The sequence below is a fragment of the Leuciscus leuciscus genome, assembly GCF_965113295.1.
Source record: "Leuciscus leuciscus genome assembly, chromosome: 16".
In the NCBI taxonomy this organism is placed as follows: Eukaryota; Metazoa; Chordata; class Actinopteri; order Cypriniformes; family Leuciscidae; genus Leuciscus; species Leuciscus leuciscus.
Window position 1 is genome coordinate 37,925,957 of NC_138740.1, and position 26,784 is coordinate 37,952,740.

The 26,784-nt window shown below is 36.1% G+C and overlaps 2 protein-coding genes across 4 annotated transcripts; one reads left to right on the plus strand and one right to left on the minus strand.

Annotated features, from left to right (window-relative positions):
* Positions 1 to 206: 206 nt before the first annotated feature.
* Positions 207 to 21,753, plus strand: scarb2c (scavenger receptor class B, member 2c). The gene is made up of 12 exons (XM_082140014.1): positions 207 to 472; positions 1,201 to 1,358; positions 2,883 to 3,027; positions 3,215 to 3,403; positions 8,270 to 8,361; positions 8,470 to 8,589; positions 9,683 to 9,861; positions 11,250 to 11,368; positions 15,222 to 15,295; positions 17,403 to 17,454; positions 18,861 to 19,013; positions 20,233 to 21,753. The coding sequence occupies exons 1-12, from the start codon at positions 350 to 352 to the stop codon at positions 20,269 to 20,271; spliced, it is 1,443 nt and encodes a 480-aa protein (XP_081996140.1). The 5' UTR covers positions 207 to 349; the 3' UTR covers positions 20,272 to 21,753.
* On the minus strand, positions 18,919 to 25,343 carry LOC309476912 (liver-expressed antimicrobial peptide 2). 3 transcript variants are annotated; one of them, XR_014198409.1, is made up of 4 exons: positions 25,143 to 25,343; positions 23,671 to 23,813; positions 22,148 to 22,315; positions 18,919 to 19,053 (listed from the first exon to the last, which is right to left on the minus strand). XR_014198409.1 is itself a non-coding variant. In XM_082140073.1 (3 exons), exons 1-3 carry the CDS (start codon positions 25,200 to 25,202, stop codon positions 19,020 to 19,022), a joined length of 237 nt encoding a protein of 78 aa, XP_081996199.1. In that variant the 5' UTR covers positions 25,203 to 25,343; the 3' UTR covers positions 18,919 to 19,019. The 3 variants fall into 3 exon arrangements, 2 of the variants coding, with proteins under 2 accessions (XP_081996199.1, XP_081996198.1); XM_082140073.1 differs by lacking the exon at positions 22,148 to 22,315; XM_082140072.1 differs by lacking the exon at positions 18,919 to 19,053 and having other exon boundaries at positions 21,410 to 22,315.
* Positions 25,344 to 26,784: the final 1,441 nt, after the last annotated feature.

The window sequence follows — 26,784 nt, forward strand, 5'->3', positions numbered from 1 at the left end:
TTTAATACGGTCACGTGATACCTAATACATTTCTCAGCGCTGCGATTACACGTATTTTTGTAGAGATTTAAATTGCGTTTTCTTTTATATGTTGTATAATAACATTTTCAAGTAATATTTTTTAATTATCATACTTTACAGATTACATATATCTTTAATAAGACAAATAAAAGTCGTCGTGAGGCTCTGTGTATTGAGCCATCGAGCGCCCCCTGCAGGAACACACGGGCAGTGTCTCGCTAGAAACTGCAGTTCTCCGCTCAATGTGTGTTCTTGACACATGTAAACACTCTCAGCTCGGTCTCTCCGTCCTTCTCTCCGAACCGAACCGAACCGAGCTGAGCTGATCATGCGGCTCCGGGCCTGCTGTGTTTACAGCACTGGAGTGATCTGTATTCTGCTGTTAATCGCCGGGATCGCGATGGTTTTGTCGCAAGTCTTCCAGAAGCTCTTAAACAACAGAATAAAGGAGGTCAGTGAGTATGTGTGTGTGTGTTTGTGTGTTGTTCATATGTTTATATCACGTGCATGCTGTTTTTCTTATAGATACTGTGACAAAAAATAAATATAGTAGAGATATGTTTTCTAGTAATCAAACAATATGATATATTATGCAATATGTATGTTATATAAACCAATTATTATTATATGATATAAATCAAACATTATTATTATTATTATTAGTTGTAGTATGATTTTCTCACATAATATTATGACAATATATTATAATACTATATATAATATTTTATTACATTTTATCATAGTGTATTGTATAATAATATTATATTATATAAATCAAACATAATATTATGTAATATATTATTATTATTATTATTATTATTATTATGTAGTATGATTTTCTCCTCGCATTATAATATTATATCCTAAATTATACTTTATTATTTTTTCTAGCATTATTACTATGAAATTTCATTCCATAATATCATGGTATTGAATTAATATCATATGCCATTTGCTGAAGGAGAGAAATTACATAATAACATGTCCAGAATTTTTTTTGCTTTACACAAAATTGTATAAATGTGCACTTTGAAAGTTTGAGTTGTATATGATATATAAATATGTGATATTATGAAGAATTAAGAAGCTTTATGTGTTTCTCTTCCTTAATGATTCGAGGAACCATGAGTAACTTTGGTTTTGAGTAAATTTCTAACCACAATTCACTTTCCCTTACAGCAAATCATTCTGGAAAATGGAACAGAAGCGTTTTCGGTGTGGCAGAACCCGCCGCCGCCAGTTTACATGCAGTTTTACTTCTTTAACGTGACCAATCCAGCAGAGGTTCTGAACGGAGACAAGCCCTCGGTCATAGAGATCGGCCCGTACACATACAGGTGAGCCATAACACACACTGCCAGTCAAAAGATTATGATTAATTATGATTTTGGATGGATGGATGGATGGATGATTGATGGATGGATGATTGATTGATTTGATTGATGGATGGATGATTGATTGATGGATGATTGATGGATGGATGATTGATTGATGGATGGATGGATGGATGGATGGATGATTGATGGATGGATGATTGATGGATGGATGGATGGATGGATGGATGATTGATGGATGGATGGATGGATGGATGGTGGATGGATGGATGGATGGATGATTGATGGATGATTGATTGATGGATGATTGATGATGGATGGATGGATGGATGATTGATGGATGGATGGATGATTGATTGATTGATTGATTGATTGATTGGATGGATGATTGATGGATGGATGGATGGATGGATGATTGATTGATGGATGATTGATTGATTTGATTGATGGATGGATGATTGATTGATTGATGGATGATTGATGGATGGATGATTGATGGATGGATGGATGGATGATTGATGGATGGATGATTGATGGATGGATGATTGATGGATGGATGGATGGATGATTGATGGATGGATGATTGATGGATGGATGGATGGATGGATGATTGATGGATGGATGATTGATGGATGGATGATTGATGGATGGATGATTGATGGATGGATGGATGGATGGATGGATGATTGATGGATGGATGGATGGATGGATGGATGGATGATGGATGGATGGATGGATGGATGATTGATGGATGATTGATTGATTGATGGATGATTGATGATGGATGGATGGATGGATGGATGGATGATTGATGGATGGATGGATGGATGATTGATTGATTGATTGATTGATTGGATGGATGATTGATGGATGGATGGATGGATGGATGATTGATTGATTGATGGATGGATGGATGATTGATGGATGATTGATTGATTGATGGATGGATGGATGGATGCATGGATGATTTGATTGATTGATGGATGATTGATGATGGATGATTGATTGATTGATTGATTGATTGATGATTGATGGATGGATGATTGATTGATGGATGATTGTTTGATGAATGGATGTTTTTGACAGAACTCTCTTCTGCTCACCAAAGCTGCATTTATTTGATCAAAAATACAGTAAAATGTGAAATATTATTCCAATGTAAAATATGTGAATATATAGTCAAGTGTAATTTATTCCTGTGATCAAAGCTGAATTTTCAGCATCATTACTCCAGTCTTCAGTGTCACATGATCCTTCACAAATCATTCTAATATGATGATTTGATGCTGTTTTTTCTTCTTCTTCTTCTTTTTTTTTTGCTGTGTTTCCAGCTTTTTCTTACACAAGTTTGATGACACATCAAAAAAGTTCCTAAAAAACGTTAACCAGCCAGTGCCCACATGTCAACAGCTTCACATCTTATCTGAATCACATGATCTGTTGTTGAAAAGTAGCTCAGCTCCAACACACTGTTGTTTTCATAAGTCAATAAGAACCAGATCTGAAAACTTGAATTTCCTCTTTCAGGGAGTATCGGCCGAAAGAGGATGTGAAATTTATGGATAACGGAACCAGAGTTGAAGCTGTCAATCCAAAAACGTACGTGTTTGAGCCTGACATGTCACGCGGCTCCGAGGACGACCTCGTCCGGACTGTCAACATCCCCGCTGTGGTGAGATTGTGAACTCTGACATATTAAAACCACAAAAATGAGAGTTTGACGTGTGAATCTCATGACACATTTCAGCCCAAAGTCAAAATAACAGTAATAAATTATATTTTGCATAAAGAAATGACGTCCGAGATGAGCTAATTCTCTCTGTGTGTGTGTGTGTGTGTGTGTGTGTTTTTGACCTCAGACTGTGATGGAGACATTCAAAGACAGCTTAGTCAGACGATTGATCGTTGACCTGATGATATCCAAAGGCGTGGGTGTGTTCGAGACGTTCAGGGTCGGCGCCCTGCTGTGGGGTTACGAAGACCCGCTGCTCAAAGACCTCAAAATCTTGAAGCCTGAGCTGGAAGACCACTTCGGACTTTTCTACAAGGTTAGTGGTGTTTGCAGTGTTGTGACCACAGGCTGTAAACAAAATATGGACGTAGTGTGCGTGATGTCACCCGTAGTGTTTCTGAAGAGCATTTTTGAAGACCAAAGTGGGCGGAGCCAGCCGTCGCCATCTCGCTGATAACCGAAAATGTGCAGTGGCGGATTAGCTGAGGTGACGTGACGCTAACAGACAGCAGACAAACGGCTAGCAGTGACATCAGCGGCAATCCACCTGTCACTCAAGTGGCCACGCCCTTAATTATGCAGAACTTCAAGGCTTGATATAATTTAAACGTTATTAAAAAAATGTGGGGTTTATGGGATTGAGTCTCTTCTGCAGCCGGTCTCTAGTGGCCAGTCCATGAACTGCAGTTTAGTGTACTCACACTAGCCAGTTTGAACCGTGCCCGAGTGCGTTTGACCACCAAAGCGCGGTTCGTTTGACTAGTGTGAGTGCTCCGAACCGTGCCCGGGCGCGGCTCGATTAGCCGGCCCTGGCCCGCTTGGAAGAGGTGGGCCAGAGCACGGTTCAGTTGGACTCGGGCGCGGTTCGCATGCAGTGTGAGCGCTAACCGTGCTGGACTCCATTGTGTTCAGTGAGAGCGCCGCTCTTCCTGTTTATCCTGAAACCGTCGCACCATAATGAAGTAAGCGTGCTCCGGCACGAATGCTGAAACCCTATGTGAGTGCAGGCCAGAGGGGGAGTGGGGAGGGGGGACAATCGTACTCGGGCCCGGTTCATGGCAACCGTGCCTAGTGTGAGTACACCCTAAGTCACTTCAGTGTTGATTCGAGAGAGGGACCGGAGGGTTGTCGCTGGGTTGTGGCTAGTGCTTGTTGAAACCTCTAATACTAATGCTAAAGTTCAGTCAGTGTCTGAAAGTTCCTCAAATCACTGTTCCTGTTTTGATGATTTGTAAATCGTCAATTGAGGATTTTAGCATTTTAGTAACTGTCCCTCCTTGGATGGTTTTATGCTTGTCTTTCATTTAAATATGTTTGATTTTAGGTTTAACACGGCTGTTCTAAAGGTCTTTTATTCAGCAAGGACACTTTAAATTGATCAAAAGTGACATTTATTGTGTTACAAAAGATTTCAATCGAATAAATGCTGTTCTTTTGAACTTTTGAACTGAAAAGGATATTATTATTATTATTATTAATAGGTAATACTATTACAGTATTACAGAAAAGGATAAAAGGAGTTACAACATCCATCCATGTTTCTACCCCAAACTTGCTAATTTAATTGGAATAGCACATCAAACATTTGTGAATAAAGCAGCGTTTCCATCCCATGCAGGGCTGTATTTAAAGGACAAGTTCGGTATTTTACACTTAAAGCCCTGTTTACAGATTGTATCTGATGAAATAGAACGGTTAAGATTAAAATTTGGACACATGCTGCTGTCCCGAGAATTTTAGGTTTATTTCGCTTCCCCCCCACACCCCCACAATGGTTGTCTATATGCACTGGAAGATTCCGTCCTAAAAACACATTAAACTTTCGTTTACAAAGACGTGAAACTCACCGAGTGGTCAGGGGGTGTTCACTGATATGTTCCATCAAAAATCGCTGAAAAAGATGCATTCCAACAGGTTTTATCGTAGTTTTTGTTAGTGGTGCAACGGATCATCATTGATCCGTGATCCGTTCGGATCAATATCTTCGGTTCGGCACTCACGTGATCCGCGGATTGATTTATGAAAAAAAAGTTGTGCGCATGTTCAGTCCACACACAGCGTGGTCATGGCGAGCGTTATGAACCGCAGAGAGCGTGACGCCTCATTCGCGCCGCAAAACCTCCAGACGTGCGTAAACGCGTCTTTACATTGACTTCACATTGAAATCACTCGCGCCAGACGCTCTATTCGCGTTTGGTGTGAACGCAGCATGGGTGACGGCGAGAGAGAGAGAGAAAGAGTGCCTGCGAGTGCGAGCGAGCAAGGTAATACGTTGTCAAATATGTTTAAACTTAAATGAACTACATATACAAGTAGTTATGTCTCTTTGTATTAATTTGTCCTGTTATTGACATAGGCCTAATGCACGTCATTGACAAAATGCGCAACCAGATGTTCGAATAATTTGAATATGTGTTTTTTAGAGGGAATATTCGAACGTCATTTTTGAGCAATTTTGACAGCCCTATATGACAGTGGAAACACATAAAGCATTGGTCCATGTTTAAAGGAAGGAGATGCCGTTTTATGTTGCACTTTAAGTTGTTTTTCATTAATTATGTTAAAAAGAAGATATTATGCCTTGTGCACTTTAAGTTGATTTTATATATTTTAATTTAATAATTTAAAAGTGTTAATAAAAATTTTTTTTTTTTTTTTTGCTGATCCGAAAAATGATCCGATCCGTGACTCTGATCCGAGAAACGATCCGAACCGTGAGTTTTTTGATCCGTTGCACCCCTAGTTTTTGTCCAACTCCATTGACTTGCTGTGAGACCGCAGCACCTTTACGATATTACTCCGCCGCTTCTTCTTCTGCTTCTTCTGTGTATTCAATGAAATGCCCGTGGTTTGCTTGCAATTGGCAAAGGTGCATTATCGCCACCAACTGGGCTGGAGTGTCTATTATTCAAGCACTCAACGGAAGAATCACGGGTGTGACGCGTTTGGCAAAATAGGTCCACAAAAGCGAAATAAACTTAAAATTCTCGGGACAGGAGCATGTGTCCAAATTTTTATCTTAACCGTTCTATTTCATCAGATACGATCTGTAAACAGGGCTTTAAGTGTAAAATACCGAACTTGTCCTTTAAGACAGTGTGGTGCCCCTGGGCACTATACCTCAAAGTATAGTGCCCACTATACATAGTAACATTAAAAGTAACGGTGCGTGTCCACTACAGCGGCAAAACTCCGCTCAGTGCCACTGGCAACGCTGTAACGTCTCCGCTTTGGTTGCGAGTGTGTTTAATCGAAGTTTTTTTCAACACACGGACAGTATGATCATCAGCGATGCACGCGATTACATTTAGAAATGGACAAGATTTGTTTCCAAATGCACCAAGCAAAGATCATTTCAATTTTATAAACTTTTATAAACCCAGCCAATATAATCACAATTAACACATCCCAAATAAAATCTTTAACACATACAACAACTGCAAAACCACTCAACTGACGTCTGTCCATTTCGGATTTAGATTCATTTTCTGTAGCCGTAAAAAAAAAAAAGACACATTTGCGCGTAGGTTGTGGACCAACTCAACTCTGACAGATTGGGGAGGGAGGGGGGGAGTGATAGTGGTCATGTAATCTTTATTTATTTATAATTTATTATTATTATTATTGTTGTTAAATTAGTGTTCATAAACGAGTTATGTATGGTCTTTCAAGAATTTCAAGTAAAAAATATAACAATTTACGAAAAATATTTTTAAAGCTTGTGTCATGTGGTGCCCCCCTAGTGGTTGTGAATGGTTGGTGCCCCTGGGCACTGGCCCAAGTGCCCTTATGGATAATCCGGCTCTGATCCCATGTGTTCAAGAGAACAAAATCGTCACTTCCTGGGAAATTGGCACAAAATATGAGTAATAAACTGTAAGTTTCTTCAATCGTCTGTTTTTCCCTCCATCATAAACGAGTGTGTCTCAGAGCGTCAGACGAAACACAGTAAACGCTGTCATGTTCTCTAGCGTTCGGATGCTGGTGTTCGGGAACACACTCGTGTGTGTGAGACGCTTCTGGAGGGAATTAACCCAAATCATTCTGATCACACACTTTGACTTTCAGAAACACCAAACCAACATCTGAGATACTGCGACGCCATTGGTCCACTGGTTAAAATTTATTAAATCCTAAAATTGTATAATTAAAACAAATAAATAATAAAAAAAAAAAAACTCAAAATAAAACACTTGCAAAATTAATAAAATCATAAAAAGTGTAAAATTAAAATAGATCAATAATTTTTTAATAAAAACCATCAAAATAAAACAGTAAAAATGAATTAAATCATAAAACGCATAATTATACTATAAATCATTTTAAAATAAAAACTATACAAATAAAACACACAAAAAATGTATTAAATCATAAAACAGTATAATTAATACAAATAAATCATTTTAAAATAAAAACCATCAAAATAAAACACTTACAAAATTAATTAGTGTAAAATTTAAATAAATAAATAATGTTAAAATAAAATGCACCAAAAATAAAACACAAAAAAATTATGAAATCATAAAAATGCATAAAACCTAAAAAACAAAAATGTAATTAAATGACAAAAGCACATAATGAATTAACCAAAAATGAAAACCAAAAATATAAATATAAAAGCTTCAAAATATGAAAATAACTATGCATCATGACTACAATAAACTATAAACTATAATAATAACTAGCTATTTTTCCATTCAAAGTTCAAAATTCACGAGAATTTCCCTAAAGTGCACATAAAAAAAGATGGATGGAAACATAGCTATTGATAATAATCATAAATGTTTATAAGCATCAAATCTTCATATGATAATGATTTGTGAAGGATCATGTGACACCGAAGACTGGAGTAATGATGCTGAAAATTCAGCTTTGATCACAGGAATAAATTACACTTTCATTTATAACTATATAACTATAAAACACTTTATAACTATAAAACACTTTATAACTATAAAAAAACACTGTATTTTGATCAAGTAAATGCAACCTTGGTGAGCAGAAGAGACTTTTGAAAATCTTACTGACCCCAAACTTTTTTGTGCATTATGTTGCTCTTATATATTGGCATTTGGATCAGCTATTAAAGTTCCCATATAGGTAGATATAGCTAATATTATTAATGCAACTGTACATGTTTGTCTTCATGTCTTTCATTCTCATGTCATTGATTGTGTTTCAGAAAAATGGCACAGATGACGGAGATTATGTGTTCTTCACGGGGAGGCAGAATTATCAGGACTTTGCTCGTATAAATGAGTGGAACGGACAGAGGTAAAATCAGCAGAAAAGTGAAGATTCATGAATGGATTTCAAACGAGCTGCACGATCAGCATGTGCTCAGAGAAGATTGAATTATGGATTATTTGCTCTGTTTGTCAGTGCGTTAGAGTGGTGGAGTTCAGACGAGTGTAACATGATCAACGGCACCGACGGAGCCTCTTTCCATCCGATCATCACAAAAACTGAGAAACTCTATATATTCTCCTCTGATCTGTGCAGGTGAGGACGCAGACCATTCATACACACTGATTTGAAAGTTATTAATACTTTTATTCATCAAGAATAAAAAACATTATAGTGTTACAAAAATTTCAAATAATGTTCTTTTGAACTTTTTATTCATCAAAGAATCCTGAAAAATAAAATTTTATCACAGTTTAAACAAAAATATGAACTGTTTTCAACACTGATAATAATCATACATGTTAATGAGCAGCAAATTATCATATCAGAATGATTTGTGAAGGATCATTCATGTGACACTGAAGACTGGAGTAATGATGCTGAAAATTCAGCTTTGATCACAGGAATAAATTACACTTTAATATATATTCACATAGAAAACAGATGTTGTACATTATAATAATATTACAAAATTTTTACTGCATTTTTTATCAAATAAATGTGCAGAAGAAACTTCTTTCATAAACCTTTAAAAAAAAAAAAAACGATCCCAAACGTTAGGAGTATAATAAATTATAAATAATAATACTAATCATAAATGTTGTATGTATGTATAATCTTAATATTTGATATATGGTTAATATAATATGATGAATATTAATGCATTTATTGACATTTGCCAAATCATGAATAAAAACAGACATATTAAATTATTGTAATTTTTGATTGTACGTTTTCTAGAAGTCATTAATAATATTTGCTGAGCTGCTGATTTAAAGTTTAGTTTAGAAAGACTCTTATTGATTCAGTATTGATCACATTGGGTCTGAACATGTGACTTGTTACACGGGTTAATCTGAAAGGTCTTTGCATCAGAAAAGGTTGAAGTGTGTTTTCATCGGGTCACGTGTAAATAGGTCAGATGTGGCATGAATCAGAGTCAGCTGATCACATGAAACACTATTCAGCAGTTCTGAAGTGATCTGCAAATATAAAAATGTGTTACATCACACTGATCACAGTGAAAGAAACCATGTTAAAGTTTATAGGGAAATTATAGTGACAAACAAAGCCGATAAAAATCTGAAAGTAGGTCAGCCTGACTCATAGCTTGTTTGACTCAGATGAACTGTAAAGCAGTTATAGTGCTAATTAACTGCATGTTTGAGTGTGTGTTTTGTGTTGACAGGTCTCTGTACGCTCTGTACGAGTCCGACGTGAGTGTAAACGGGGTTCCTGGTTTCCGTTTCGTTCCTCCCAGCGATGTTTTCGCTAATGTTACGATTAACCCAGATAACGCAGGCTTCTGTGTGCCGGAGGGAAACTGTCTCGGCTCCGGCCTCCTCAACGCCAGCGTGTGCAAACAAGGTCCGTGTTATTACCTTTATTTAACCAGAAAGAGAAACTTTTCCAAGAGCGTCCTGGCCATGACGGGCAGCAGCACAATTAACAAGGTTGCAGACATAAAAACATATAACATATAACATCAACATATAACATATAACAATTTATGCCGGTAATAAATAGTGAGTTACAAGGTCATAAAATATCAAAGTTTCATATATATTTATCACAAGCCTGCATACTTAAACGCCCCTTTTCCCAATTCAGTCCGGACTTGAGGGACAGATAAACTCACAGACACAGACTCGATCTCGGAGCCCTGAGAAGTAGTGATAGGTAGAAGGTTCCGTGACTTTGATTTTGCCCTGGAAAACAACATAAGTTTTGTTTTGTCGTCATTCAAAACAAGTTTTACATCGAACAAGGTACGTTGTACAGTATCAAAAGCAAGTTGTAGCTGACAAAGAGCTTGGTTTGGAGTTGATGCAGAGCAGTATATCACAGTATCATCGGCATAGAAATGAAAATTTGCGTTGGAGACATTTTGATCAAGAATGTTGATGTATAATATAAATAGGAGTGGTCCCAGCACTGACCCCTGGGGCACACCCTTGGATATACTAAGAGGGCTGGAAGTGAGACCATCTGCCTGTACACACTGAGATCTACCTGATAGATTGTTTTCAAACCAGCAGACTGTTTGTTCTGACAACCCGACACTGAGAAGTCTTTGTTTTAATATTGCGTGATCCACAGTATCAAAAGCCTTAGATAGGTCAATGAAAAGAGCTGCACAATGTTGTTTTTTATCTAAAGAGTCAATTAAATCATTTACTACTTTTAGGGCTGCTGTAGTTGTGCTGTGTTTTTTACGAAAACCTGATTGAAAATTAGACAAAATATTGTTGGTAGTTAGAAACTCTTTCAATTGTTCATTCACCAGAGTTTCCATAACCTTGGCCAGGACGGACAGTTTCGAGATGGGTCTGTAATTATTTAAATCTGTCGGGTCTCCCCCTTTTAACAGAGGAAGAACAAATGCAGATTTCCATGTAAGTGGAATTTCGTTCGTGTCCAGAGAGAGATTAAAAAGATAAGTCAAAGGCGGTGCAATAAAATCAGATGCTAACTGTAGAAAATAAGGCTCCAAGTTATCAGGACCAGCCGATTTCAGTAAAATAATTACTGACGCGAATATGACCATGAGTATGACCTTTAGGGTGACTCTGATGTGAAATGTTGAGGGAATCTGACCGTGTGAGTTTGACTGTTGTTCGCGACAGAGCGGACGCTGGACGGCCTGCTAACGTCTGTGTGTGTGTGTGTGTGTGTGTGTGTGTGTGTGTGTGTGTGTGTGTGTGTGTGTGTGTGTGTGTGTGTGTGTGTGTGTGTGTGTGTGTGTGTCTTCTCAGGTGCGCCCATCATCATGTCCTCCCCTCATTTCTACCAGGCTGATGACAAGTTTGTCCAGGATGTTTTCGGGATGAATCCCAAGAAGGAGGAGCACGAGACGTTCATTGACATCAACCCGGTACGTGTGTGTGACCGCCCTGAAGACCTCTGTCACGTAGAAATCCGCTGCACGCTCGCATGTGGGAAATAAAGGTCTTGATCATTTGATCAGGAATTTATATATTTAGCCTTCTGAAAGCAAAGTGCTGCATGGAGCCGCAACATCGCAACCAATCAGGATGCAGTCGATGCTTTATCCATGCAGTTGCACTTTTCCAGGAGAATTTCCAACTGTCTTCATGGGGGGGAAATTGGATGATGGATGGATGGATGATTGATGGATGATTGATGGGTGGATGGATGATGGATGGGTGGATGATGGATGGATGATTGATGGATGGATGGATGGATGGATGATGGATGGATGACTGAGAGATGAAAGGATGAATGACTGATGGATGGATGGGTGGATGGATGGATGGATGATGGATGGATGACTGAGAGATGAAAGGATGGATGATTGATGGATGGATTGGTGAATGGATAGATGGATGATGGATGGATGACTGAGAGATGAAAGGATGGATGATTGATGGATGGATTGGTGAATGGATGGATGATGGATGGATGGATGGATGGATGATGGATGGATGGATGGATGGATGGATGGATGGATGGATGGATGATGGATGGATGACTGCGAGATGAAAGGATGGATGATTGATGGATTGATTGGTGAATGGATGGATGATGGATGGATGGATGGATGGATGATGGATGGATGGATGGATGGATGGATGGATGATGGATGGATGACTGAGAGATGAAAGGATGGATGATTGATGGTTGGATGGATGGATGGATGGATGGATGACTGAGAGATGAAAGGATGGATGATTGATGGATGGATGATGGATGGATGACTGAGAGATGAAAGGATGGATGATTGATGGATGGATTGGTGAATGGATGGATGGATGATGGATGGATGACTGAGAGATGAAAGGATGGATGATTGATGGATGGATGAGTGGATGGATGGATGGATGGATGATGGATGGATGACTGCGAGATGAAAGGATGGATGATTGATGGATTGATTGGTGAATGGATGGATGATGGATGGATGGATGGATGGATGGATGGGTGGATGGATGGATGGATGGGTGGATGGATGATGGATGGATGACTGAGAGATGAAAGGATGGATGATTGATGGTTGGATGGATTATGGATGGATGACTGAGAGATGAAAGGATGAATGACTGATGGATGGATGGGTGGATGGATGGATGGATGGATGGATGATGGATGGATGACTGAGAGATGAAAGGATGGATGATTGATGGATGGATTGGTGAATGGATGGATGGATGATGGATGGATGACTGAGAGATGAAAGGATGGATGATTGATGGATGGATGAGTGGATGGATGGATGGATGGATGGATGATGGATGGATGACTGCGAGATGAAAGGATGGATGATTGATGGATTGATTGGTGAATGGATGGATGATGGATGGATGGATGGATGGATGGATGATGGATGGATGGATGGATGGATGGGTGGATGGATGGATGGATGGATGGATGGATGGATGGATGGATGGATGGATGGGTGGATGGATGGATGATGGATGGATGACTGAGAGATGAAAGGATGGATGATTGATGGTTGGATGGATGGATGGATGATGGATGGATGACTGAGAGATGAAAGGATGGATGATTGATGGATGGATTGGTGAATGGATGGATGATGGATGGATAGATTGGTGGTATAAATCAGTGACAGTATAAAGTTAATTATTTAATTTTAGATATAATTAATTTAATTAGTTGTCTTTACAATATCATATTTCATATTCTTCTCACACAATATTTCTTTACGGTGAACGTGATTTCACCAAGGTGCTTCAACATCAGTGTTATTCACCTATCATTTCCCTCTGATTTTAGGGAAAAGTTATGGGTAGGGGTAGGGGTAGGGGTAGGGGTAGGGTAAGGACTCAATTTTGGGACAGGAATGTTATTCCAGGATCAACAAAATATGTTGATCCAGGAACATGTCTTACTTGGCAAAATCAAGGTGACAATGAAATTGAAACATGAAAATACATAGATGCCTTTTTATATTGCACTTTATATTGCATATATCAGCACTACCATAAGAGGGCGCCGTCGCTCCACACTCAGGCTTCACTGAGACAGATTCTCTTTCATCAGAAACCTCATGTTTTCAACTGATAGCAATGCTACAGATCCAGAGTGAGTGAATGAATGAATGAATGAATGAATGACATCTGTAATTTCATTATTTACTGACAGAACAAACAAACATATTACTCTTCAGTCTGAGTCACTGGCTGATAAAGCCGATCATGTTGGGATGAGTTTATCTGATTTCCCAGTGAGTCCAGAGGCGTCCCACTTCCCGACAGCTAGTCAGTAATTAAACAGGTGGGGTTTTTCTTCTGGTGGGGGTTTGTTTAGTTTGTAATCAAAGAGTCTCTCCAAACCCTTTCTGTACAAAAAAGCCGCAAACATTTATTCAAGCTCTAGATCAAGTTAAAAAGTGCTTTTGCTGCAGGATCGGGATGGACGCGGATCAACGGGATAAAGTTTGCTGTAGGTGTGTTTTATGGTGTTTGTGTAGGTTCACTTGGAACAGATTCTACGCTATAAAACACTGGCGGTACCATGGTACAGTAACAGTATCAGATGTGTACCGTAGTACTGAATGATTACCATATTCACTGTTATTGTATTTCCTCTTTACTGAAGGATAGAAGTTAGGCTCAGGTTTTTGTCAATGCGCACGTGCCAAGAATCAGTTTTATATCAGGGAAGGTGCGTGTGGCTTTATGCAATGTTTTCTCATATCAGTACCCATCATGCCTTTTGCACACGGCACACACGTGTTGGCAGCATCCAGTGTGGGTGAAATGTTTTAAATGGGTCGCGGACAGGGCTTGATATTAACACCAAATGCGTGTGTGTTTCAGCAGCGTCGTGTAACGCAGTCACTCCTACTAGCCACTTTGGGAGGTTTAATTTTATATACAGTATATCTCCTAAATATACTTTTTTCAATTGTAGACTTTTAAAAAGGCATTTAAAATAATACACTAAGTGCAATTTAGTGTCAAAAATATAGTTTTTTGTCAACATAAAGCCACCTCTCAGTACTAAATTGAGCTCTTTTTCGCTGCTTATTGCGCTTAAATATTCAAAATAATGTCAAAATGCCAGTCTTGGCGAGTATTCATGTACATTTTAAGTGAAAGTAAACAGTTGAGAAAGAAAACGCATGTGTAACAATATATTGGATCTGTGCGTCAGGTCTTAAAGTGACAGCAGATTATGAAATATTGTAAAAAATATCTATATGGCAGTTTTTCCCCATGGTATTGATGTCAGAATTATGACACGCTAAATTTATAAATTATAAAACTAGATTTAAAATTATTTATTTAATTACTTTTTAGTAGGCTAAGTCTTTTATTTTGATGGTTATTTTAAAATTGTTTGTTTTAATAATGCATCTTTATGATTTAATAAATTTTTTGTATGTTTTATTTTGATGGTTTTTATTTTACAATTATTTGTTTTAATTTTTTTATGATTTAATTCATTGTCAGTAAGTGTTTTATTTTGATAGTTTTTATTTTAAATTCTCTATTTTAATTTTACATTTTTATGATTTAATTAATTTTAGTAAGTGTTTTATATTTATTTTTATTTGAAAATGATTTATTTAAATGATTTATTTACAATCTATTACAAACTAATTCACTTTTCATAAACTCACAAACGTAGTGTTGAATAATGTTAAGGAGTTGTAGGCGGTATTTGAGGGAACCTGATGTTGATTCGTGTGTGTGTGTGTGTGTGTGTGTGTGTGTGTGTGTGTGTGTGTGTGTTCTCAGCTCACGGGACTCTTGCTTCGAGGTGCGAAGCGTGTTCAGGTGAACGTCTACCTGCATCAGATCCCAGGCTTCAGGTGAGGACGAGTCTGATCACAAAACATCATGTTAGTACTGTTCATATTTCCCTTCAAAAAATCTAGACAAATCTAGAAACACAGTGGCTTTACACACGTTTGGTTTCCGACCAATCAGGGCAGAGCAGGCTCTGAGAGAGGCGGGGTTTAGAGAGACTGAATCTTCCAACGAACTGTTTTAGACACTTTGAGAAATGAGGTGATGTGCAATGGACATTATTAGAAAGTTAAAGTGTTTTTGACCTCTGATGCATGTAAAACTATTATATGAGACTTCACCACAACATTAGGAACCTAAGTTTGGTGTCATACATGTAAAACTTTGTTATTGTTTTTAGCTCCAGAACTACTTCTGATTGAGTAAGACATGTTTGTAGGGTTACATGAGCTCCAGTAAAACGAATCCATTACATAAGCCTCTCATGAACCCTGACCTGAAGTAGGTCACTCCGGCTGTAATGATTGACAGCTGCGTGATAAAGAGGATCGGAGTTATTTTAGGACACACTTGGTGTTACGGGTCGCTTTCAGAGTCTGTTCTGGGGTCCGGTGACGTGACCGAAGACACAACGCTGCCAAATGAGCCGACAGCTTGTTGGCTTGGTTTTGAAATGCGATACACTATCTGAGAGCCAAGCCTCCCAGCGCAGATAAATCATCCTCATGAGTGTGTGAACGGAAAACATCTCTGCACATCTATTATCATCATCATGACACATGGACATCGTGAACTGACTTCCTTCAGTCCCGTCGAGCTGATAATGCTCATCTGAGAGGAGCCGTGTTTCCAGACACCTATTCTTGTGCACATTTTGGGAAACTGCATTAAAAAATGCTGGATGAAAACGCCAAGATGCACATAATGTTCAATTCAAAACGTGCATAAAAAACTTGTGTGCTCAATTGAAGCGGATATATTTTTTATCTGATAAGAAGACATGCACATAAACTATGATCGAAACACTTTTAATGAATAAATCCCTTGATGAGCAACAAGTAACTCATGTGATTGGATAACTGGAGTAACCAGTGGACCAATGGCATCGCAGCATCTCAAATGTTGGTTTGGTGTTTCTGAAAGTCAAAGTGTGTGATCAGAATGATTTGGTGTAATTCCCTCCAGAAGCGTCTCACACACACGAGTGTGTTCACGAACACCAGCATCTGAACGCTAGAGAACATGACAGCGTTTACTGTGTTTCGTCTGACGCTCTGAGACACACTCGTTTATGATGGAGGGAAAAACAGACGATTGAAGAAACGTACAGTTTATTACTCATATTTTACACCAATTTCCCAGGAAGTGACGATTTTGTTCTCTTGAACACATGGGATGGAAACGCTGCTTTATTCACAAATGCGATTCAAAATATTTTTTATATTTTTTTATATATTTTTTCATTTCATTTTGTGCTTTTGTCTTTTTATTACTTTTTATTTTTTTAGGTTTGAGGGTTAATATATTTCGATGGATTTAAAAAAAAAATGTATGCATTTTTATGATTTAATATATATTTTTATTTTTATGTTTTTAATTTTAAGATTATTTATTTGTTTTAATTATGCATTTTTATGATTTAATTTATATTTAGTAAGTGTGTATTTTGATGTTTTTTATTTTAAAATTATTCATTTATTTTAATTGTACATAATTTTGAATTAATTAATTTTAATGTTTTATTTTGATGGTTTTTATTTTAAAATAATTAATATATTTTAATTTTACATTTACAATCTTTTTCAATCTAATAAGCTTTTCATAAAATCAAAAACCTATAGTATTAAATAATGTTAGCGAGTTGTCAAATAGCGATTTTATTTTTATTTCACTTTTAGTTTTTATTTATTTCCAGTGAATAATTTTACTGATTATTTCAGTTTATTCCCAATGTAGCATTTCTAATTTTCGTTTAGTTTAAGTATATTTTCATATATTTTATTTTATTTCATCTTTCTTTCAGGTAACAGAAACGTTTTCAATAGTTTTAGTGAACGATAATAACCCTGATATGTGTCTGTCATGCATCAAATATTGCATTAATCTCTATATTAGTGGGTCTAAACATCTTCACATATTCTTGACATATTTCCTTCTTTTGGTTTGCAGTCAACCTGGGAAAATCCGGACGTTGGTGTTTCCAGTGATGTACCTTAATGAGGTAAAGTTTGACTAAATCAATATCTCCACCAGGCTTTTATAGGATGTTGAGGTTGTTTACATGTTAAAACCTGTTTTAGACATGAGAATCTGAGCCGTCCTGCTGGATGATTTTAACAGACGGGTTATCAAGCTTCAGAAGAAACTCTTCCTGGAAGCTTATCTCAGTTTAAACTGCTTTGAGCTCGTGTGTGTGTGTGTGTGTGTGTGTGTGTGTGTGTGTGTGTGTGTGTGTGTGTGTGTGTGTGTGTGTGTGTGTGTGTGTGTGTGTGTGTGTGTGTGTCAGAACTGAAGCTGAAGGAATCGGCTTCTCTTCCCAGGAGAACGAGAGACTCTTAGAGAGATTTTCATCACTGTTGCTTTGTTGAGATGCACAATTATGAAAGGTGTGATGGACAAACCGTCCAAACATGATGCAAAATAAATATTTACACAAGCCATGGAAGAGTAAAGAGACAGAGAGGGTTGTGGTTGCATCAGTTTCTCATACTTAAACTCATGTGTAGAAATAAAGATATAAACCAGTTGCTCTGAATAAAAGTGCTGATAATGAGAGAAATCTCGATCATGATCAATATCACACAAATAATTATGATTAATGATTTAATTCTGTTTTATTTGTCTGTTTTCTGTCATAATATAATATAGGGTTATTATCGTTAACTAAAACTATTAAACACATTTCTGTTAATAGAAATAAAGCCTGAATAAAATAAAATAAAATAAAATAAAATAAAACATAAATATTAGATGGAAAACTTAAACTAAACAAAAATGAGAAATGTTGCCTTGGCAATAAACTGAAATAATCAGTAAAATTATTAACTGGAAATAAATAAAAACTAAATTAATAATAAATCTAAATAGCAATATTAAATAAAAACACACAACGAAATGACAAAAAAAATAATTAATTAAATAAATAAAAATTACCATGAAAAAATAAATAAAAGCTAATATAAAATATTAATGAAACTATAATAAAACTAAAATCAAAACAAAAATGTCACTGAGTATAATATAATATAATATAATATAATATAATATAATATAATATAATTAATATAATATAATATAATATAATTAAACCCAAACAGCCTTCATTTCAAATAAAGGAAGACCTTTGATGACAATCTTTGTGTATTTATTTTATGATCTTTAACATGAAACATGATATTGTGCATATTATGCCATGTCTTTAAGGCAAAATGTGATGGAAATTTAAACAACATAATTATTGTGGTTATCTCAGATGATCAGACATCAGGAATCACGACAGCCTAAACTCAATTCTGTGGATGGAGATCTGAACTCATTGAAGTTATTTTTGAGTTTCAGTGCGTTCACATCCCAGGATGAAAGTGTGTGTCTCCTCTGATCTAGTAAACGCTTCCTCCTGTTCTCCAGAGCGTGGTTATTGACGAGGAATCCGCCAAGAAGCTGCAAGTGGTGGTTACCGAGGCTAACGTGATCGTCAACATCCCCTTCATAGTGATCAGTGTGGGCATCTTACTGGGCGTGATCTTCATCGTGCTCATGTGCCGGCAGCAGCTGCCACAGGTGATGTCACTTCCTGTGGTGCACTCTCACTGAAATAAAGCTGCAATAAAACAAGAAATAAAATAAATAAATATTGGAATAGGTTTTACAAGACAATACAAAATCAGAATTTCACGTTTATTTCAATGTGTTACTGAAAATTCTAAGTTTCTACACCAAATTATTTTTAGTGTAACTGAAATAAAACTGAGATAAGTACCAAAAAAAAAAAAACTTAAAAATGTAACTACAATTTTAATCTAAAATGTAAAACATTAACATTTATATTATATTATATTATATACACTTAGTTAGTATAATATAATACAATAATATATGGGCTAACAAATCGAGTTTGTGTTTATATAATATATGTGTGTAGACACAGACACAGACACACACAGACACACACACACACACACACACACACACACACGTGTGTGTGTGTGTATATATATATATATATATATATATATATATATATATATATATATAATGTAGTAATAATAATAGTGTGTATACATTATTATAATATATAATTATAATAATATATATACACACACATATGTTATATAAACAACATTTTCTGTTAGGTGTGATTAATCGATTTGACAGCCCTAAAATATAATATGATAAATAAAATATAATAATATAATATAATAATAACGTGTGTGTGTGTGTATATATATATATATATATATATATATATATATATATATATATATCATTATAATTATATATCATAATAATATATACACTATATTATTATTACATCATATATATATATACACACACACATTATATAAACAAGCTTTTATGTTAGATGCGATTAATAGCAATATAATATAATATAACACGGGTCACTTACAAATTCATAAACGGATGCAGTAAAAATGGGGTAAAAAGAAAAGTTGACAAGTGAGTAATTTGGAGCGCTTACATAAACAGCATTAATGCTTCATAGATATTGCACATTTCATTTGAAACTTAGGGAAACTCCAGTCACATTTCATTATAATAGAGTTTGATGTTAGAATTGGCTTGGTTGAGTGAATGCCAGGTTGAGGCTACACAATATTTGTGTCTGTTATGACCGTCACTGACTGATAGTGACTGGAGTGTGGTGACCTGTCATAACAGTGATATTCTAATACAGACAAATATTGGGTCATTTTAATCAGATCCATTCGTTGAACTGCCGTTGCTGATTAAAGTCTTTGTGTTTGATGTGTTCTTCTAGAGCACTGCGGCCGAGCGCCAGCCCCTGCTTTCATCATAACTCCCAGACGTGGCCATAAACCGGACGATATCAGGATGAACTAACATTCGCTTAGACTTCGAGGAGGATTTGGTTTTCACACGGCGAGGGTCAAAGGTTGAAGGAGCAGAGACTGACGGCTCAAAGTGCGAAGTGTGTGTCGGGTCCGCCTGGCTGTCGGATCCATCGCCCGGGTTGTGGTTTTAATGCCATTTCATTTTAGATGATTGAGGATCATAGAGCCAAAAAGTGCAGGTGCCTCCAAATTAGCCAGTTTACGAGTTTTATGTTATGAAAATAAATCAGAAAACACTAATGGAGTGGCAGTGATGCAACACATTACACATCACAGGTATTGATATGAGATATCATACACATCACCACAGACAACAACTAGTATTATTAATACGCTGATGCAATTCTTGAACATGAGCTCATCTGCCAAATAAACTGACAGTGGTGCCGATATCAGTACTAATGTAAGTTATAGTCTGTGTATTTACAGCCAATAACGTTCAGGATCATTGTGTGTTTTAAAATTCTGCTGCTGACCAAATTGTCACTATCTTTGATTTGGTGCAGTGATGTATTTGCACTAAGTCTGTTTTCACGTCTGCCATATTAAGTGATTTTCTTTGATGCAAACCAAGATTTTGATGGTGCAGAATGTTTTTAGAGTCGATTTATAACATGAATATACAGTAAACCAGGACAGTTAACAGGCTGAATGTTTCTGACTTGCCACTAAAAGAATTGATAACCTTGATCACTGATTTGAACTCTATACGCAACTTGTTTTCAGTGTTTCATAGTTTCAACAGCACAGTATTACTACAGCTTCGAGACAGTTCAGCTTGAACTCAGTAACCGTCTCAATATTAATTTAGTTAATTTACATGCACTGATCAGTTTTAATCTGATGTTTATTAAGCCTCATGTCCGCTAGGTTCACTTTATCTGTTATTGTAATGCATAATGTTCAGGTGTTTGGTGGCTGGAGGTTGTGGTGTTTTTTAGGTTTGAAAAGGGCCGAGGGTTTACTAGTTGTTTAGTTTTGCTGAATTTAACAATATTACAACATGATCTGAAACTGTGGTCTGATTTCAGTTTTACTTTACCTGAAACGACCTTCAGTCTACTAGGGTCTATCCCGGACGAGCCCCCAGATCCGTCAGATAAATTTTCAGGTGACGTAAACGTGCAACAGCAACCGGCGTTTACTTTATGGAAATATTAATTAAAGCTCGTAACTATAATTGTGAAATAATCATGTCAAATGTGCTTATGAATTAAGACCCAGTGATGAAGACAACAACAGCTGTTTTAGGTTTATAAAAGGAATGTTAATGATTCAAGTTTTTAAAATAATTGTTTTATCAATTTATTTCATCATGTGAGCATTTTAGTTTGTTTTTCTTAAAAAAATGTATTGCACTATCAATGTAACAAGTTAATGAGACAAACAATAAAACATTTTAACAAAATAAAAAGCATGTCACACTATCTCACTTTATGTGTCTGATATTTACAAAATAAATAAAATCCTAATTTTTCTGGAAGATGCACATGAAAATAAAATACATTTGCTACAGATTATTTTGCTATATATGATTGTATTTTATCAGATCAAACATGGGCCTCATTGAATCTGAATCAGAAACTAAGCATGCAAAGTTAATATTTTACTCGTTATCAAGATATGCACAACGCTGTTAATGGTGGCTGATGATGAAACTGGAGTTCTTGGCATGTTCCTGAGTTTCTGAAGGATTGAATCTGTCAAGAATATTGTCATATTTCACTCCAAAATCAAAATAAAGAAATGAGAAGTAAAAAAGTTTATGATTTTTTGATTTTGGAGTTTAATATGACATGTACATTTCTTGGAGAGATTCACCTGAATACAGTTCATGTAGGTCTGACAGTCTTTAGATGTTAGATGTAGGTCCTGATGTTTGAGAAATAGGATATTTTCGCCATTTTGTTTTCCATAATTTGAATTTGGCGCCAGAATCATCACGTCACTCACGCCAGTTGAGCTTTATTAAAGGAGCATGTGTGTTTCCTGGAAGAGAGGAAAGGGTTGGTAAGTTAAACTTAAACACCCACACAAAAATATGATGACAATCATAATAAAGCAAATATGAAATGCGTATGAAAAATTCCCACTAATGCTGTGTAGCATAATGTTAGCTGATTGCTCCGGAGTTGCTGATTCACGCAGCGGTTAAAGTTTTCTCTGATAAACTCTTAGTCTTATCTGTCTTTTAAAGGGTTGAGGTTGAGGTTTCTGTGTGAAAGTGTGTTTTTGTGATTAGGGCTGTGTGTCGATACAACTAAAAAGCATTATTTCGCGATTAATTCGCGTTTCTTAGAGCGCCGACAATTCCTCGTGAGGCGCCGTAGACGCATGACGAGGCGAAAACGCGATTCCGTTCAGGTGAAGCTTATCTAGTCACAATCTACATTATTTTAGGTCCCCTTAGTAAATATTAACACCTCTTTTAAAAAAGAAAAACATCTTTTATCACAATGAAATGAAAATATAGGTGCATTTAAATCATTTATCTTCTGTGGTTTGAATGGATTTTTTTTTTTTTATGTCGAAGTGACAGCATTTATTGGAGGATTTGTGCACTTTATGTTGACGTCCTCATGTCAACAAACTGTCAATTTTTCATTGAGCAATTACTTTAACCGTTTACAAAAATCATGTCTGCCAAACAAACCTAGAAATACTTTAAACTACAACAAGCATATTCGGCAACACTTTATAATAAGTTCTTATTTGATGCAGCATTTATTCATAATATTAGTTATTAATATTTGTTGTTCATACTATAGCATATCTCAGTGCATTAACTAATATTATGAGTTTTAGAAATGTCAGTAAATGTTGAAATGAACATTAAGATTAATGATCTAAATGCTGCAGAAGTTTTGTTTAGGCTATTGTTCGTTCATGTTAACTAATGTAGTCAAACTAATGTTAACAAATCGATCCTTAATGCAAAGCGTTATTGCATATCAGTATTAAGTTTTTGGTAACACTTTACAATAATTTTCTGTTTGTTAATATTAATTAACTGCATGAATTAATCTTAGTTAATATTAATTTTCTAATTATACATTATTAAAATCAAGTTGCTCATATTATTTAATGTATCTGATCTAAAATGAACTAACAATAAACAGTTATGTTTTTTATTGACTAACATTAACAAAGACGAATAAATAAAGATTAATGCATTAACTAATGGGACCTTATTGTAGTGTTACCATTTATATGACTAATTTCCAGCATTCAATAAGTATTTTAAAGGGATTAAATGAACAATAAACAACAACAATTTTAAGAACAATAGAAACGTGCATATAGTTAAACTTTTAATGCATTTTTGGGCCCTTTTAATGCTTCACCTGCAGTAGTTTGTTCCACACTCATAATGATCTCTGCATCCAGAACCCACGGGTTTCAGAGTGTTCCATCGCCATAGTAACGAGCGTTTGGCCCGATGGATCAGTCCAGTTGCCCAGTCAGAATCTACGGGTGCCGACTGGACCTGCGGACAGAGAGAGGCAACCTGTCAATCACATGAGGTCAGCCAATAGCAAACCACAACCATCCAATCAAGTCCACACAGACCAAATCAAGCCCCGCCCCCTACATTTGTTCTTGTTTGAGAAGCGTTTCACTCGGATATAGTGAAGTGCCTCATGGCACTTTCAGTTCACTGACATCCAGAGATGAAGGTTATTTATTAAACATCACAATATCACGGCGCTTTGAAGGATGATAAATGTCCCGAATTGACAAATTTAGACTTTTGAGCAACTATAGGCCTAAATTTAGAAAGTCGACAAGGTCGTTCCAAACATTGTGCAACTGCTGACAATGATTGACCGAAGCCTTCGGATCCTCATCGGCGTGTGTTTTACTGTACAGAACAAACCAAGCCTTTTAGTTCTCATGCACAATCACAGGAAACCGATGAGAACAGATCCGTGTTTTTCCAGCTGGAGGAAACATTCACGTGCAGATAACGAGATGATCCGGTTACATTTGCAACTTAACATCTCGACTGACGGATGTGAAGAACATTTGAATAGTTGTTCCATTATAAAGATCCTTTTATGGATTGAAAAGGTTGTTAAAGGTTCTTAATGGAACCATCGATGCCCATAAATAACCTTTATTTTTATTTTTTTTGAGTAATAACTTTAACTCTTTACAAAAACCATTCTTGTCATTGTCTAAATTGATCACGTTTGGTAAAGTTTGTTTTCAGCGCTTAATTGAAGCTTGTCACAAATTAAGGCTATAAAATAACATGATAAAGGTAAATTACGGATCCCTAAAGGGACACAGTGATAAAAAAAATATGAGATGGGAGGAAAAATGATCCTGCCATTTCAATGATATTTGAAAATAGTTTTTTCCCCTCCAATAATTCCATATGTTTTCCCACCATCATGTCCCTTTAGGGGTTCCGTAGCTTTTTTTTTTCCAATTTTAGATGATGCCTTTATAATTTATGATTTAATCAGTCCCACAGTTGATAGTGAAGCTTGTCACAAATTATGGCTATAAAATAACATGATAAAAGTAAATTATCCGTAAGTACGGAATCCCTGAAGGGACATGGTGATACAAAAAAAAATTAGATGGGAGGAAAAATGATATGTTTTTGCGTTCTCTCGCGAAAGCATTGAAATGTTTTTTTTCCTCCCATTCCCTTTTTTCCCCCACCAATTATAAACCATTATACCATTATGTCCCTTTAGGGGCTCCGTAGCTTTACATTCTGTGCCCAAAAAATGTGCACCTTTTAGATGATGCCTTAATAATTTCTGATTTAAGCATTCCCCCAGTTGATAGTGAAGCGCTGTACCTGCAAGGCCAAGAGAGAGAGCAGCAGGAGGACGAGCAGGCGCTGGTTTGCTGTGATCATGTTCAAGGTCTTCCAGTGAGATCGTGATTGAGCCGGACGCTGTTTATATCAACGGCTGATAACAGTATCAGAGATCAATGATCAGCGGACGCTTTAATCACAGGAATTAGGGCGACTCCACGTCTACAAGGGTAACGGGACCTTTTATCAAACCAAAACTACAGTAAGTGAGGTGGAAGAGCAGATTAAAACATGAGCCCTGCTGAGATCAGACTAATCAAATATACGACTGAGTTTCCTGATATTCTTGTGTTCATTCGTGTGTTTACCTGGTCAATGTCCAAGCTGAGCTCTTCCCAGAGGATTCCCAATCCCTATAAAGAATCCGCATTTAGAGGAACACACACATATAATGTAAGTCTGGAATGATGATGTGATGAAAATGCGACACAAATTAAACCTTTTTTGTCCTGGGATGCTAATTATAGCCTTGAAGTTTTGTAAAGTAATTAATATGGCAGTTTATTTAGTAACCCTTTACGATAAGGTTCAGCTTGTTAACATTATGAACTAACAATGAGAAATATTTCTAAAGCATTTATTTATCTTGATAAATGTTAATTTCAACATTTACTAATATATTATTGAAATCAAAAGTTGTATCTTTTAATATTATTTCATTGACTTGAGCTGATATGAACTAACAAAACAGTTTTATTTTTATTAACTGACATTAACAAATATTAATAGAGACTGTAACAAATGTGTTTCTCATTTTTAAAGGTATTAACGAATGGGACGTTATTGTAAAGTTTATATTCGATTAATTTTCAGTATTTAAGAAGCCTTTCCGAATGATTAAATGTTTTTAAGATCACATTAGAAACATATATTTAGCCCATTTATCATATATGTCTTATCATAATAGAGTCAATAGAAGAATTTAAAGTACAAAGGGGGAAACGATGCCAAAAAAAGAAGTAATTTTCACTTTCTTTTACTCCATTACTGAGTCATATTGAAATACATAAAAAAGAGCCAATAATAAGTCACAACTAGCATTAAAATGTGTTTTTGTTGCTGATGTTTGAGCATTTGCTTCACCTGTCCAGCAGAGGGCAGTGTTCTCCAGCTCATTCACTACCCTCTTCATTCCTGATCATGATGATATTTACACATATTCTCTTCATTCCTGTTCATGATGATATTTACACATATTCTCTTCATTCCTGATCATGATGATATTTACACATATTCTCTTCATTCCTGATCATGATGATATTTACACATATTCTCTTCATTCCTGATCATGATGATATTTACACATATTCTCTTCATTCCTGATCATGATGATATTTACACATATTCTCTTCATTCCTGTTCATGATGATATTTACACATATTCTCTTCATTCCTGATCATGATGATATTTACACATATTCTCTTCATTCCTGATCATGATGATATTTACACATATTCTCTTCATTCCTGATCATGATGATATTTACACATATTCTCTTCATTCCTGATCATGATGATATTTACACATATTCTCTTCATTCCTGTTCATGATGATATTTACACATATTCTCTTCATTCCTGTTCATGATGATATTTACACATATTCTCTTCATTCCTGATC

Coding starts and splice junctions, on each gene's coding strand:
- scarb2c (XM_082140014.1), top strand. CDS start 350: ATGCGGCTCCGGGCCTGCTGTGTTTACAGCACTGGAGTGATCTGTATT. Junction 3,028..3,214: donor CTGTCAACATCCCCGCTGTG/GTGAGATTGTGA, acceptor TTTTGACCTCAG/ACTGTGATGGAGACATTCAA. Junction 19,014..20,232: donor GCCGGCAGCAGCTGCCACAG/GTGATGTCACTT, acceptor GTGTTCTTCTAG/AGCACTGCGGCCGAGCGCCA.
- LOC309476912 (XM_082140072.1), bottom strand. CDS start 25,202: ATGATCACAGCAAACCAGCGCCTGCTCGTCCTCCTGCTGCTCTCTCTC. Junction 23,814..25,142: donor TCTCTCTCTTGGCCTTGCAG/GTACAGCGCTTC, acceptor CTCTGTCCGCAG/GTCCAGTCGGCACCCGTAGA. Junction 22,316..23,670: donor TGTGGAACAAACTACTGCAG/GTGAAGCATTAA, acceptor CCTCTCTTCCAG/GAAACACACATGCTCCTTTA.